Source organism: Schistosoma haematobium, chromosome 7 (assembly GCF_000699445.3).
Source record: "Schistosoma haematobium chromosome 7, whole genome shotgun sequence".
Lineage (NCBI taxonomy): Eukaryota > Metazoa > Platyhelminthes > Trematoda > Strigeidida > Schistosomatidae > Schistosoma > Schistosoma haematobium.
The window spans coordinates 183711-200791 of record NC_067202.1 but is presented as its reverse complement, the minus strand read 5'-3'; the positions used below and the strand labels follow the sequence as shown (position 1 = coordinate 200791).

General features: G+C 33.8%; 1 protein-coding gene across 1 annotated transcript; it reads right to left on the bottom strand.

Moving 5' to 3' along the window:
* Window positions 1–3020: 3020 nt before the first annotated feature.
* Window positions 3021–9209, bottom strand: MS3_00011161 (uncharacterized protein; the record flags this gene model as incomplete). The annotated part of the gene is made up of 6 exons (XM_012945825.3): window positions 3021–3184; window positions 4548–4625; window positions 6296–6362; window positions 6849–6985; window positions 9011–9073; window positions 9134–9209. 6 exons carry the CDS (start codon window positions 9207–9209, stop codon window positions 3021–3023), a joined length of 585 nt encoding a protein of 194 aa, XP_012801279.3.
* Between the last annotated feature and the right edge of the window lie 7872 nt (window positions 9210–17081).

Sequence of the window (17081 nt, the reverse complement as noted above, 5' to 3'; positions counted from 1 at the left end):
TTGAGTATGAACTGGGTTGAGATGACGTATTGTAGTGGAATTTTCTATATCATCATGAATCGTTTTACGAAATCTTATTCCTTTACCACATACTAAATTTGTATACTGAACATAGTCTAGCAGCAGTTCCTTGAGAGCTGTATACGGAAGCGAAATGGGCTTTTCCGGCATAGCCAGAGTTAATAATAAGCTGTATGCTTTTTTTCCGATGAATGTGAGGAAATGTGCCACAATATTAACATCCTCATCATCCTCCTTGTTCATAGCCCAGATTTCGAACCTTTCAAAGTAATCTTCAAAAGCTTCCGAAGTTGAATGAATATCTAACTTTTCCATAGCAGGCTCCATCGCGACGCCAGTATTATGTTTTGAGTTATTTGAATTGTATTATGAACTAGGAATCCCAGAATTAACGCAATTGAATTTAGAAGTAAGACACAAGCACAAACGAATGTATTGTATTTGGAATTCAAAATTGAGTATTCAACAAGTACAAAGGTATCATTAGATCATTCAAACACCACAATAAGACAACAGTTGTTCTCTGGTCAATCGATATTCTATGCGCACCACAAAAATCCTCTATATATTGAAGTTCACAAACTGTACTTTTTGTCCTTATGTGAAATACGTTTGAGTAGCAGCATAAACCAAATAGTGATTAGCTGTGTTTCATCAGATCTTAAACAGTTGCAATCGTTGTCATAACTAATGAAACTTTATCGTCATGAATCTGTGGATAGAAATCTTTCAGATCATCTGCACAGAGCACTTCAGAACAGTGAAGATGGATATGAGCATCTTCAGTGACAGCCGTGGAGTTTCTGCGCTCAAATAAACAAGAACTCAATGTGCAACTATGAATTATCGTTCCCCAAGAGCACCTAACAGACGTAGCTATCAACTCTTTTAATCGAAGCATGAGAATTTTGTGTGGAGCTGATAAAGTCAATTTCAGTTTGAATCTTTCTAAAGACTAAGCTTCGAATGAAATAATTGACCGTATACTGCCCATGACAATAATAAAAGCTCTTTCAATATTATCGAGTTACCACTGGTTTGTTAAACAGTATTTACTGAACTGTGCATAATCAAGTAAAAAGACATAGAAGTGTCTAATAGTCTATGGATAAAGTATTTCGACTGCTCATTTTATAACAATGACTGAAGGCGGCCTGCTTGAATATCTGGGCTACCCGTTCCTCCGACCTAGATATTTCATCAAGTTATCTGTTTTATTGTTTTTTTAGCACATCATTATGTCTATTGTGCACACAATCTATTCAGGCGCGTTTTTGAAAAGTTTACAAACTTTCGCTATACGGGATACAAAAAGGTAAAATCAGCGACATCATGGTGGCCGGCAATATGCATTGAAACGAATGAACATTAATCAAATGTGGATTACCGAACTCCTAACATCTAACTGGTCATCATTGAAAATTTATCGTCACAATCGATCAAGGTATAAGAAAAGGAAACTTGTTGAAATACTTTATGCTGAGAATTCTATGTTGTACCAAAAATATAATGTTGAATAAAGCTTCTAATAATGATAAAAAAATAATAATTCCAAACGATATATCCCAGTGATGAGAATTCATCACAATGGACTCATGGTTCATTGCAGTTATGACAAAATCACGTATACACATACTGCTAGTTTACAAATAAAATGTCGTGATACTCATGGAAAACAAGTCAGACAATTAAGCACGAAATAAAATCCTGTTAGCAATTTCATTGTGAAGATTAAATCAGTTAATACGTAAAGAAGCACAAGAATGTAAATAGTTCCATGAAGAAAATGTCCAAATTATCGAGATTAACTATTAAAACTGAGTTTCTATAAATGAGATATGAAATAAAAAGAACATAATCAGAATAATTAAAACATTTTAGGACGTTTTCCAGGATCATTCACTAGTTCTTTTTCTTTTGTGCAAACGTCTCCAAATAATATAACCGATGCATACAACAAAGAAGAAGACAGCCAATGGTATGAGAATATATAAGTATCGGAGTGATTCGTTCTGTTGATTCTGTTTGGTAATGCCGGTAGTTATATTCTAAAGAAAAGCGAAACAGTGGAATTCCTTAGTAAATATCAAATATTTACAATGTATTGTTCAGTTTCTTTGGCTGTGTCTTTGAGGTTTTTTTCTTACCTGATCATGGATGATCCCAAATGTGGTTTCAATCTGTTCAAGAGGTATAGCTGTGCTCGGATTGTTAACATCCGGAATCTTCTGAATAAGCAACAACAATAGAATTCATCACCAAACATCAAATACTATTCAATTAATTCATTAATGATTATATACTATTATCAGTAACGATGATAAGAGAGAATTCAATAAACAGTTACACAATTCACATTTGTGTAATCATTTGGAACATGCAGTACCGATTTGACAATCAGTGTGATAAGTTCACACTATCCTACAACTAACTGATGGCACACTTGTGTGACGAAATTTGTGTTCTGAATTTCATATCTAATCATAATCCTAATATATATCAATGAAATTATCGTTGCCGGCTCTGAAGCGATCTGAGGAAGTAAGATATATCTCAACAAAGAATGAGAAATTCATGTTCTGTACTTCAACAATGATAGTCTGCAAACTCCCAATAATTGTCAAAAAATGGTACACAGTTTTCAACCGACTGCGCTTCTTCACTGAAAATGGTTTCATCTACTTTTTCTGAACAACTTATATAGATCTACGTTTTCATGTTGTATTTCCGAAATAATCACAGATTCAATGTGATGGAAAAGTGTCATATTTTCAAGCATTGATGTCAAGCGACGCTTCAATACATTGTTTACTATTTCTGTGAAAAGAGAACACTGTACTCGTTTCTCATAAGATGGCGTCAAAGTATACAAAGTTTTAATTTAATCAGTGAAGATAGAATACACGTCAGTTCTTATTGGTAGCAATTAATTGTTCTCTTGAGTAAATGTATTTACTTGGGATGTGAGATTTTGTGATATTGAAAACGAACTGATAAGTTTAACAAGTACTAACCTGAACACGGCAATCATTTTCTTTCAGTTTATGAGTATCCTCATCATTACTCTCGATGCATGTGTTGGCATTTGCACACCAAATACATGTTGTATTTGATGCTGTTATATTTTGGCATGTTTCAGACGAATTGTATTCTGAACAATATTCTGTGAAAACAATAAGGTAATTTCATTTCAAGTTATCAAAAAAGGTAAGTGAATTACAAACATGTAACGATAATCCAATAAAGTGATGGTGATTTGGAGTTAAGTGAGTATTTCACTCATTGGGAAACTGTCATCAGGCTGCATAATGTAACATGCAGTACACATTCAGATTCACTCATAATTCATGACAGCATGTTTGAATTGAATGAAACTGCTTTGAATGTCAAGTATGATGGATGGGTTTTGACAGGTGATTTAGCTAGCCTTCAGTAACTGTTTACACACAAAAATGTACACTCGATGCGTTCACTGAGTTCATCAATGCGCACTGCATTGAATTTTTGACGGCTGTACCGTTTATTAATAATTGAAATCAGTGAAATAAATTAATATTGTTTATTGTTACAGACAATAAATGTGCCATCCCGTCGTTTCGCTAATCGCCTGTTTTAACACCGTGTTTTTAAGATACCCCATAAAATATCTGCCTTCATTGGACCTATTAGTCCTACCATTGCTACGCCATTTATTTGACGATATATGGTGTTATTAAACCAGAATTGAACCTCTGTTGTGCACATAGTATTTTTTCGAATGTGTGAGATCATAGTTCTGACAAATTATATCAATAGATTCAAGACTGGTAACCAGGTGGACAAGGATGTTGAATCAAAGGAATATAGATGGCGATCTGATCATAAGATCATAGAATGATTCTCTGAGTAGTCGAGCTATTATTTCAATAGTCCAGCACGTGGTAAACTGAAAATTGTTTGTACATACTCACTGCACATAGTCATGAGAAGCAACACATGTTGTCATTGTGAAATTAACTCTGAAACTGGCTATGATACATTGTAATTTGCAGAAGTTATTTGTCTAAACCCTTAATTTATCGAATATGCATGACGAATCCTATCTTTCGGGAGAAAGGCAATACTTTTCAATGTAATCGCAATTGAATGTTGTGTTGGCAATTTCAATGCCTCTTGAAAATTCGATAGCACATATGTCAAAAGAAGAAACGGACGTTTCATCGTCAATGCACATTCAATCAACTGACTCTTAACTTTTTGGAGAATAGTGTCAACTCATCTATCGTTTAGTGACAACATATTGGTCTACATATCGCCACAGCGAAGACTTTAATATTACGTCCAAATAGGTAATTAATAGCATTATATATTCAACACTGAATGGACGTTTAATTATTATTGATGATTGAAACGTAAATTGAGACGAATACCTAGATACATTTTAGTGGCTGAATTCAGTTACATACGGAAGTTTTAATCCGATGGAACATAAGTGGCTTTTCAAAGTGTGAAAATAGTTAACGCTCAATAAATAAAATTCAACGTACTCCCGATGGCTTCATACACCACTAGCGTTCTACTTTGGATCCATTCTGAAGGGACAGATATTTCATGTTTTTTATCACCTTGCATGAAAAATGTAACGGAAAGAGACACTTATAACTAAGATTATTTTTCAAGTATTACAATTTGTTTGCACTATATACTGAGCGATCATGTAAAGAAGCAGAAATATTTCTTATAAACGATACGGCAGTGAACATAGAACATCTTCAAATCTAAGACTTTAAATCCATCTGAGTTGTGAAAGTGGTCAAAGTTCAACCAGTAATTTAAAAGTGAAATCGGTCAAATTCAGTCTTGAACATCTGCATTGTTTAAAGTTACAGTAATACACGTCAACCTATCAACATATACCACTTGACTACACATTTAGTGCATTATCTCTTATTTAATCATAAAACATTGTATCGTACCAAGTAATTTTCACTCAGCGCTCGTCTAGAAACTCAGCTCCATACCCCAGCAACAAATGATCTTTCCAATGAGGCATGACGATTAGGCGTTTTATAAAGGAATTATCAGACCCATGTACCACTGTTTTATTTTTGTTTCAAACTAAACACATTTCAATTTACAATGAGTGGTCATATGATTGCGGACTGCAAGTCTGACTGTTTTACTGTTTGCCAGTTAGTAAATAAATGAGTGTTTATATCATCTCCTTAATAATATCGTACATATATCCTAATCCGGATGGGTCTGTCCGTAAACATAAACGTGAGAGGTTTTTAGTGGCCCATGGATCTGACTCCAAGATCGTATAAATGTTTGCTATCGCCTATTCTCGTATATAATCGTCGACTTAATCGCGTTAGCCAATAACGGAATTAAATAAGTCGAATAACGAGAATTGATTTGTGAATACACATATTTTGTTTGTGAAGCGAATGAAACAGAGCAAAGCAAAATGACACGCAGGGAAGCAAACTCCATTTTAGTCAAGCGTTACTCAATATTTATAGTCAGACAAAATAAAGCCACAGACATGTGATTAATGGGATAAGAAGGGTACACACATATACGCTCATATAAAAACAGTCAAGACTGACAAGCGAATAATTGACAAGGTCAAAATATGACTCAAGTAGAATGAATAGAATGGAATGTCCGAAAACTAGAATAAGATATATTATGGGCTTAAACTAATGACTAACACTACAGGTTTCCAAGTATCACTCCAAACATTTGGTCGTTGTACTTGAAATATCTGCTTATGTGGATCGTGAAATCCATTAGCGATGGGATTTAGTAAAGAAAACTGAAACAACAATATCAAAATCTCATTTCAGTAACTCAAATCATTTGTGTGACATTATCATGAATGATGGTTGTTAATTTGAAGTCATATATACTTGGATTTCATTTCACTTTATTATAGTGGTCCTGTTTTTAAAAGACTTAATCACAAATATCAAACACTTTCAGAATTAGTTGACATTGTCAGTCATAATCACATACGATAATGCGATTTCGATACAATAATTATGAACACTCATCTGACGTTAACTGCCCAATATTCAGTAACATTTGGACAGTGAGTTTACAAATAGTATCCCAATTTCATTTCGCACAATTATCAGCACACCTTTATTGACTTTTTCTCCAGCTGATATTACACACGAAACCAATGGTTAACGCATACTGTAAGAAATCTATACTAGATCACTCTGATAAAATCCAGGAATAACCTGTACATCAAAATGTTACAAAAATTCGTCGAAATGTTTCTTACCACTTCCACATGCGAAAAATCCTCTAAAGTTCGTTTGCCACCCACTTCCTTCAACTTTCGTAGGAATCTGAAAAAAACATGTTCGAATTTCCAGTCAAGATATGTCAATAAACCATCATCATTATAGTAGTCAAATAATCATTGAAGTAATGGATCATCTTTCAGACAAACAATCACATTTACATTAAGGATGTCGACATTCTCAGTCTTCTTTGTCTGTATGGATGAAATTATAATGTGTGGACGATCTTTGAGGGACGTCAAAGTGACCTTGAGAGCATCTTTCTACTTACTATGGCTAAATGAGACTCATAAATCAGTTTGGAGAGTAAGGTTTATGATTTACAGTTGATGGTTAGGTATCAGATTTAGTGTATTCATCTCGATCTGATATTAGCTATAATGCCAAGACTCTATATCGCCAAGGGGATGAATAAATTTCGCGCCAAAATCTAAGACCTGTCATACTAAGACTGATTCATAATCATGAACTAGTAGTTCAATATGAAATACTTGAAAAAAAGTCATAATCACATTCAGTTGAGCAACTTACGTTCTCATAATAGATAGATATCTTCTTATTCGATTGTATTAAACAAGTTATTTTGGCTGTATCCTCTACAAGGAGAAGACTATCGATACTTACCATTTGAAAAATAAATAATAAGCAGATTATTGTTAGATTTAAATCTGTGTATGCCTACTCACAAACAGATCAGATTCCAATGGATATTTACTGTGTTTTCTCTAATGCTATCTTCAGTTGAATTCGTAATGAAAGTCATGTGAATGAAACGATCATGCACCTTTCGAAATCAATGTCAAACGCCTAGTTTCTAAAGCTGTATTACTATTGCGCCATTAATAAAAGAATAAATCGTCAAGTCCGCTATTAAGATCTGATAGTTGGAGTGGTATAAATGGATAATTCGCACAAACTATGAGTAATCACAATGAGTGAAATATAAAAATGTGTAGGTTTCACATGTGAACAATTAAATATTAGATGTTGACTCACGTGTACCACTATATTTTACTTTAGAAGACCATTTAACAGCGAATAATTCATCTGAAATGATGAAATAGACGTTTAAATATTAGCAAAATGAATATCTATTTATTTAAATAAATGTACGTTTCACCGCGGATTGCCATTGTAGACAAATTGTCATCACTGTCCCGAGATTTAGATGAATCTATGTGAATAAATAACTAATGATCTATTATGAGGAAGTTGTAAGAAATAATATCAGTTCAGCGATATGATGAACGTTCCAATGCAATCAAGTGAGAATATTTCACTTCCGTAAAGCTTGTCTCATAAGCTTTTGACTGAGTAAGAGACCGTTAATTTTACATGACAGTAACTATACAAGACCAATTTCTGATATTCTGATAACTGTCAAAATCGAACTATTGTTTCAAGTGTTCCAGTTCGAATAATCCATATTTTACCAGCAGACAGTTCATAGTCATTTATTGGTCATCTGTTTTGGGAAGTGACTGGATTCGAAGTTGATAATCATATGAATATATTTACTAAGAAAGAGTTGACTATTTAGTGACTGACAGAGAGTATACCTACCTCTTTCAATAAATGCTATTGTATAATAATCAAGCTCAATAGTGAATCATTAGTGTGGAATAAATGTGACAAAAATAAATGTAAGATATATTTCAATGAATAATATAAAAACTCACTTTCATTCAGAATCCAATATTCATCACTAAAACCGCCTGGTATCGAAATTGTTATTTCTCCACGAGGGAATTTTCGACCTTAATGAAAACAAACAAGTTTGTTGATAATTTCACATTGAATAAATAAATGATTTTGAAATAGTCTAATGACTTAAATAGATTATACGAACTGTCTTTGATTTACTGTAAGACGTCGGGTAATCGATACTTTAAACAGGAATAGATATCCAAAAACTATGGTCAAGTCACAGCGAGCATAGAAATTGAATCAACTTTTATTGATGGGATGAAATAGAATCAAGAAAACTCATTAACAATTTTAGTTCAACGGTAATTATTGACTTACCATCAGAGTATATAATAAACACGTTGACGTGATTGTCGTAATATTATCATTTCAACGACATGATAAGCGTACCGATGCAATCAACTGTGACGAATATTTCGATTCCGTAAAGTAAACCAGCTGTTTTATTCGATATTTTCACTGGACAGCGTTCAATAAGTGTTGAAGACACATATATTGGTTTGAAAATTACACAAACCAAACAGTCTCTGTGTGCTGGTCAACTCTTGCGTAATAATCAAGCTCAACAGTGAATAATTTGTATAGAATAAATGTGACAAAAATAAATGTAGGATATATTTTACTGAATAATATATAAAATCATTCTCACCAAAATTGCCTGGTATCGAAACTTCTTTAGATTTCAGTGTATTGTACATAAATCCGTGACTTTTATCATCTTAATGAAAACATACAAGTTTGTTGATAATTTCACATTGAATAAATAAATGATTTTGAAATAGTCTAATGACTTAAATAGATTATACGAACTGTCTTTGATCTACTGTAAGACGTCAGGTATTCGATACTTTAAACAGGAATAGATATCCAAAAACTATGGTCAAGTCACAGCGAGCATAGAAATTGAATCAACTTTTATTGATGGGATGAAATAGAATCAAGAAAACTCATTAACAATTTTAGTTCAACGATAAATATTGACTTACCTAAAGAGACAATTCCAAATGTATTGACATCACTATCGTAAACTTGAAACGGGAATTTCGGTTCTATATCCTAAAATGATGCAAAAATACAATAATATACCTCTTTTACAAAATGTATTCAACTCACTGTACGATTATAGTAGTATCTTTTGAAACTTCCACTCACAAATGGAAGAGACTGATTAAGATTAATTCTCATTGAGTATTTATAATGATGAGACTGAGTATGTGGATTAAAACTGGACTGAAAACTTACATATTGATATGAACCATTCCCAAAAATTACTGCCTTACGGTGCTGTAATTGAGGTTTCTCACAGATATCCTGACAATCGAAGAATTCGTAAAGCAATGCGATGGCCAAATAAAGTGGTATAGGTAGACTTGACGAAAAGATGTATCTGAAATGGTTCAGATGAACAAATCAACGTTATCTCATCGAATCAAATTTCAATTTTAATGACACACATTTGGTTCGTGTGTTCAGTTAAAACTCACTTCATCTCGTTCGATGTACTGAGTCAAATTTAACTGAAACTCTTCTGCTTTATATACACTTTTTTGAGTTTGGTTGTTTCTTTTTTATTCGTTGATTCAAAGTGACTGTCTAGCATACCAATTTTGTTAGAATCACATGGCCATTAATAACCAATCATGGAGCAAGATGAACTAATTGTTAGTGCATATTCTTATGGCTGTTGCGAACACAAGCTGATATGTATTCAGTGGTGGATAGAATTCTTCACCCCTATGCATGAAAATATTTTTGGACATGACTATCAATTCCTTGAAATTAGTGGTTGGTTAAATTGTTCTTCAAAATTTGTGCTCATATGTACGCGAGCGAACAGTTTGTTTCGTGTCATTTGCTGTCAATCGACCGTCACTGACTGATGCGTTGTTTCAATTTGATTGATTGAATTCACAGTAGCACAAACTGCTTTGATTCAATGCCAAGACGTTCACTTTACCATGTGAATAAAAAGTTTCTGTCAGACGACTTAATAATCGATTAATATGAAACTGCAACTCTTGAACAAAGCCACGCCTACCGTCTACTTAATGTCATTCAGTTTTTAACAAAATGTCATATAAACAACTCGTTGCTTATACGATATGTACTTCAGTAACTTTTTAATATTTCAAAGATTATTCTGTGGTGGATACTTTCATTCTTCTCCAGTGAATCATCAAATGAGACTTATAAACTATTTGTAATGATTACCAATCTGCCAATATTTTAATGCCAAAACCGAAATAGCTCCAGTTTCCAATGAACAACTACTTTCCACAACTAATGAAAACGTATCGAGTATAAGGTGTGAATGAAAGGGATTTGATCTTATGTGTAATTTCGATTGTATTATCGGCTGATAAATTCTACTGAGGTTAACTGACGAAGTTTAAAAAAGCAGCACGTAATCCTAATCTTGTCACAAAATACTTAAATTCACCAGATGAGCGAAAATTGCTTTCCAAGATTACATTTATTAATCATTTACGTACACTCGCCTGTTACTCCTTTTGAAGTAGCATCTGTGCCCACCAGCATTCTCAATCCAACCCTGTCATGCTAAATTCATCCAAGTTGTTTCCAGTCGCTGGTAATCGTTTTGATGTCTGCATCTAGTTCCCGACTCAGGGTATTCTTTGATCTTACAATAAATCATTATCATAATTTCTCAATGTGACACCATGATGACACTGCGAACGAGTCATACCTTAACTGTTGAATGTTACCGTTTGTGGATCCATTACAGTCTACATGATGTAATGGAGTTTTCACGAAAATTCATCTGAACAACTAGCTCGTTAGATGTCGTGTACTCCAGCGCTTTCCTATTAATCCAGATAAAGATTATTCTATGCTAAATATTTCTTTCGTCTCCAGTATATCTTCAACTAAGTCAAATGAGTTCTTGGTACTAATCACCAATATGTGAATACTTTAATGTTGAACTCAAAATAGCTCCACGTTCGAATGACAATTAGCTTTGATAACTAATGAAAAATTAGTAAGTTTCAGATGTGTATAAGCGGAGTTTTATCCATTATATAACGTTCATTGCATTCTCAACTGATGAATTCTACTGAGGTCAATAGTGTAAATTAACATTTGACTGTACTTAATCCAGATGTTATCATCAAACACTTGAATTGACCAGATGAAAAAGCTGAACGAGATTAGAAATTCTTACAACTGTTACATTTCGTCGTAGCATATTCTTCCCATCAGCATTCTCCTTTCATTCATTATACTTTGGAAAATAAACATGTTTACAATAGCGACATTTGAAACTCTTGAATGGAAAACTGATTTCTTCACTCAAAACCATCATAACTGAAACTGACTGTGATAGGATCCGACTAAAAAACCGAAGCGAATATAGTTTACAGATGTGACTCTCTTATCATCACGCGACGACCAACTTAAAAGCTGATTCAACCATGAATTGATCGACCTCATCTAACCAGCGTAATGACGCGATGGCCTCCTTTCAGCATATTAAAATTCAAGAATGAGTTCTGAAATTTTTCGATTAGTTTCCGAGTAATCAGTTTGAATATTCGATATCATAAAGTCAGATCTTTTCTATTTTTTATTTTATTTTCTCCTCGTTAGCTGATTACATACATATGAATAGGTCGTTCCAACTATTTGAATGGATTGATCAATGCTACATTGAGAAATGCAGACAAGCACATGTAACTATTTATCACATAGTTCACAAACAAACATGCACACTCAAGTCCCCAAGTCAACTCTTTTATATTAACAATGCGACATTTCGCAAACTCACTAAAACTTACACTCACAGACAAACCTGTCAAAGACTCTAACAGAATACCTTCCATCCAAATGATATGACATTGACGTTATCAGACCTGTTTTTTATTGGATCAGTTAATGATTTTCAGCTTATTCCTCCATACCATTCGAAGTAATAACCACTTCAGTATGGACATTGAAAGGAATGTTTAAACATGTAAAATAAACAGAGAATACTGACGAAAACCGAACAAAGTCCATTTGTTCGTCGAAAAGAGTATATTGGATGGAACTGAATAATTTAAAACGTTTCTTCATTTTGTGCAGCTATACGATAGTATTTCTAGTTACGTTATGAAGCACATAGTAATCTGTGACAAAATCCAGAAGTTGGTTGCTCCGAGTAGGGAGAGAGATTTATTTCGTTCCCTATCATTAAAAGCCAGATGGATATGAGATGAAGACACAACTGTTGATGAGCTGTATATAATCCAGCGAACACTTAAAGATAATGGCTTCTAACCCATATCCACAGACAGTAATTGGGAACTTACTGTTAACAATAGACAATTAAATAAATTCCTCTATCCACTGAAATAAGTCGTTTATGCTACTTTCCATTGGGCTTCTAACCCATATCCACTGACAGTAATTGGTAAATTTAAATCAATTGAAATACCACCATTCCATTGACAGATTATTACTTGACATACGTGAAGATTATCAATCATTTTGACTCTGTTCATTTACATAAAAGAAAAACCACTTCACTTCGATTGACCTTCAGGTGAACCTGTTTGATTGTCTTTGATAATTTTGTAAAAATCCTTCATTTTACCACGTCATCTGCTGTGTATTCAGTGCATATTCTTCTTGCTGTTAACGGTAGACAATTGAATAAATTCCTCTTTCCACTCAAATTACTCATTTATGCTACTTTCCTTTAAGGCCGTTACAATTCACATAAACTGAGATCCGATTCAATAAGTGTGATTATATTTGATAATTTTGAAAAATTTTCCATTTGTACATAGATCAAAACATTGTCTAGCAAATCGCGTATGAATACGGTAAATCAACTTCGCATATTGATGTCGTCTAGTAAAACGCTTTTTCACTGAAACAGTGAAACAGTGATGCGTGATTTCAGTTCCACAATCGTAATTGTTGATTGTTTGTTCTGTTGCTTGTTCGCATTTTGTCTACTTTTTCTTAGATAACTGGACATTCATCTTTGCCATCGTCAGTTATTACGCCACCCTAATGTGTTTGAAAACTAATTAGTACGGTTGAAGTGATTAGGAAGATAGCATTGTGCTACAGGAGCATATTATTATTGATGTGCGCTATTTGTCTTACTTGAACACAACAAGTACTTCTTTCGTCATCTCAAAACTGTTTGAACCGAGGACTACAATCACACATACAATAATCATATCTATTTGAGTTCTTTTAATCTAATATGAGTTTTGGCATAAGAAGTATTTTTTTCTAAAACTGAAAACAATGATATAAAAAGTGTACATTATCTGAGTGTGTGATCTATCCGATGACCTCATTTGTTGTCGGTATAAATAATTATGATCAGATTTTCTTCTTGTCTATCACTATATTCTCTATTATTCATCATATTACTTGACATTGTCTATTGTGTATTCAGCGTGATATGAATCATAAATATAATAAGGAATGTCGCCTACTAATGATGTGTTCAAATGACTGACAATCATCCACCCGCACACGGAATAAAGATGAATGAAATTTTCATTCTACAAATGATCAATACTTCTCTAAAGTGAATATGAGTTGAAAATTAAACAGCTTATCCGTCAATTCATAGACGGTCTTCTTTCCAATATGAGTAATCCCTATAAACATAAACCATCAAATTCCAAATCAGTTGAGTGATCGCTTTCGTACAGGATTATCTAGTTTTCACGTTCTCATTTTATCTATCTATGGAGCTACTTTCGATGCATCTGGACTCGACTAAACAACATGTCACGTGTATATTGACCATGAGACTGTGGTCAATCATCCTGGTGGCATAATCTTTATCACGTTCAGTGTGTCGTTTTATATCAATCACTGTGACAGATAAACTCATTGATGCCCAATATTCTGAATAGATACACTTGGCTGTTGGCCAAATGTATGTTTGTGTTGAATATTGATTGAAGTTGAATATCATGGTTAGGTGGAAGCGATCTGATTTCGCAGGAAATCGAAAACATTTTTAAATATAATTGACATTGAACTTCGCAATATTTTTGCAACAGAATTAAAATAAATATCTTTGTAAGGAAGCATTCGTAGTTGAGCATTTAAACAGCCTGCCATCTATGTCTGCCTCAACAACTCCAATTCACATATTTACTTGATGTTATTGAGGAGATATTTTGATTTTGTGAGCGATGTTCTCTGTTTACAGTCTGCCTGCAGACTGCAGTGAACTGAGGTTTCGTGGTGGTTGACACAGGTTAGTGAACTTTACTCTCAATCTGGAGGTATTCAATGCTCCTCGTGTGATCCGAACTCATATCACTCAACTTCGCACAATGAGAATTAACCACTATGTTGCTCAAATCACAACTGACCTCATGTGAGACAGAGATGTTCATATTTATTTGTCCAAGCACAGTTACTGATGTCATGTTTGTCTAGTATGCAAGTACTTATGGAAAACTGTCAATCACGTGTTCCAACTGCACTACTTATGATTAACTAGTTATTGTTCTATATACAAATAAAATAGTGTGTTGTGACAATTTCAGAAAGATATTTTCATTTAGCAATATTCACGGGTTTCACATAACACTCTCATGTATAAAAATCACTAAATCAAAAGCAAATGATGTATCAGAATAACGTGCATTCATTATATTTTGCGGTTGACGTCAGCTGCTTACAACTTGGGTTTATGACATCGGGACAGTTCTCATCTGCTCGACAGTGGCCATTGAGCTGATGACTCTAACTTCTTCAGGACGATTTGTAAACAAAGAACGTTAAGTTTACTACGCTTTCCCGAAGCAACCGGAATAAAATCACCTAAACAAATTTCATCTATCTGCTAAGACTTAGTTGTCAATACTGTTTTACCGTGACTAACGCACTCTCATATGTTTGTCACTTAATTCTTCTTTTTGTAACGCAAATTATCAGGCTATGATAGGCAAACTCATCGTTAACTAATATTGTGGATAAATACATTTCACTGTTGACCAAATGTAATGTTTTTATGGAATGTTGACACACGTTGAAACAGGTGAATTAGGCAGACTGATTTGTTCAAAAAAATAAACTTCTTTGATATATATATTAGATATTGAAATTGGTTTTTAAAAATTAACAGGAGCGAAAACTTTCTTACTATTCAGCATGAGATTATTCATCCTTCACAAAATTTATGACAATTCTTCCATTAATATTATTATTGTTATTACTACTAATTTAATTGTGTTGATCTGTATCCATGCTACTATTCCATGTTTGTTCTTTTTGCTCAATTCAAACTCAAATATTCACTGAAATGTCAGTTGATTGATTGGTTTTCGGATCAGTTTGTTTGTGGCCTGACATTTAGAAATTCTATTCAATAACACACGGAGGAATGTTAGATGGTTCCACAAATTCATCACCAATAAAACGATATTGAGTGAGGAATTGATCAGACATATCATATATGGGAAAGTGTTATGTAGTGATCTTGCAGTGCCGTCTTCAATGTCATGCCCACATAGCTTATTCACACTTCCGGATTGGCTAATTTATTGAGTCACATTTGTATTGATACAATAAAAACTGACGTCTCGTGAAGGTTACGAATAGGTATTTTCATTTAACAACTTTCACAGGTTTCGTAAAACATTTTTTATTTATAATTTCTCTTGAATCATGAAAGCTTATTTCTGCAGAATAACGTAAAGTGACTATTTTTCACGGTATCTCGTCATGTTCTTGCAACCTGAAATTATGACAAGTGAGCGCACTACTTAAAAAGGACAGTAGTATTTTTCCTATGAGTATATTTTATAGTATACGTCGTTCCATTAAAAATATAGACTTCTGTTTTTAATTTAATTGAATTTATTTTAATTGATGTGTTCTGCAAGAGTGGCGCCTGTTTTTCAAAGCAATCTATCATCTGTTCTGTTGAGTAGAGGTACATGAAAATGGTAATAGCTATTTCCTTTTATTTGTTGAGTCAGTTTCTTAGTATTGTTTGTATCCAAAATCGTTTAGGAATTTAGTAAGCACTGAAGTCGAAATTCGTTCATTGTTGTTGATTACAGTAATAGACAAACACAAGTCAGTCAATCGCAGTGTGGAACATGATACGTATGTAAATCGGCTCAAGCTTCATCACCATATTATCCATGAGAGATGAAAGTGTCGGCCGAAGTCCCAGAAAAGCAGAGGGAATAACAGTATGAGTGGTGACTGAAAATATTAGGCACCGAAGATACAATACAAGAACATATATGTTAGTGAAACAAAAATGAGTTAGAGAGTCTAGGAGCTAAGGGTTTGGGAGTATATAATGAGTGGATGCACATACATCATTGCAAGCTGTTTTGATCTATATCATTTAAGGTCTCAAATAGCTGGTTACGATGATCACGTGGACTTCAATCAGCTTATCTACACCTGTGAACATGGCTTGGTTTACTTCTTATTGACTCCATGATTTGGTTCCCGATCTCGGTTTAGCCGTCTCTAGCTTTCTTCCACTCTATTCCTACACCAGTCAACATCGCCTGTCAGGATAGGTGGAGGTTGAGCATATGTAACACATGTCCTAACCACGCCAGTTATTTAAGATTCTCTACCTCATCAGTCGACTTGTCATCTTTACCCAGTAATATATCCCTTAACTATGCATTGCTCAGTGGATAGTTTTAAAATACACGAGTGCTGCTTCAAAGACACTTATTTCAATTTGAGTAATAGTGAACAAAAATCAGTGAAATTATCCTATGATAATGTCTGAAGATTAATTTGAATAAAGGCATTAATCAAACGTAGGTTTGCATTTTCGACTTTTAGCAACATTATTTTCTTTAGAACTTGTGCTAATATCCGGCTTTTAAAGCCAAGTAGGCTGAAAGGTTTCCGAATAAAAGACCAGCTGACTGAAACGCAAATATCTTGACGGCTAATTCACTGTTAAACTCATTCATACATCTTTCCATTGTTTGGAAGCCCAGAATAGGTAAACCACATTCACTATAATAACTCTGAATGAACAGCCATAAAACTTAATTTCTGTAAAAATGTACAAAACCCCATTTGATAAGT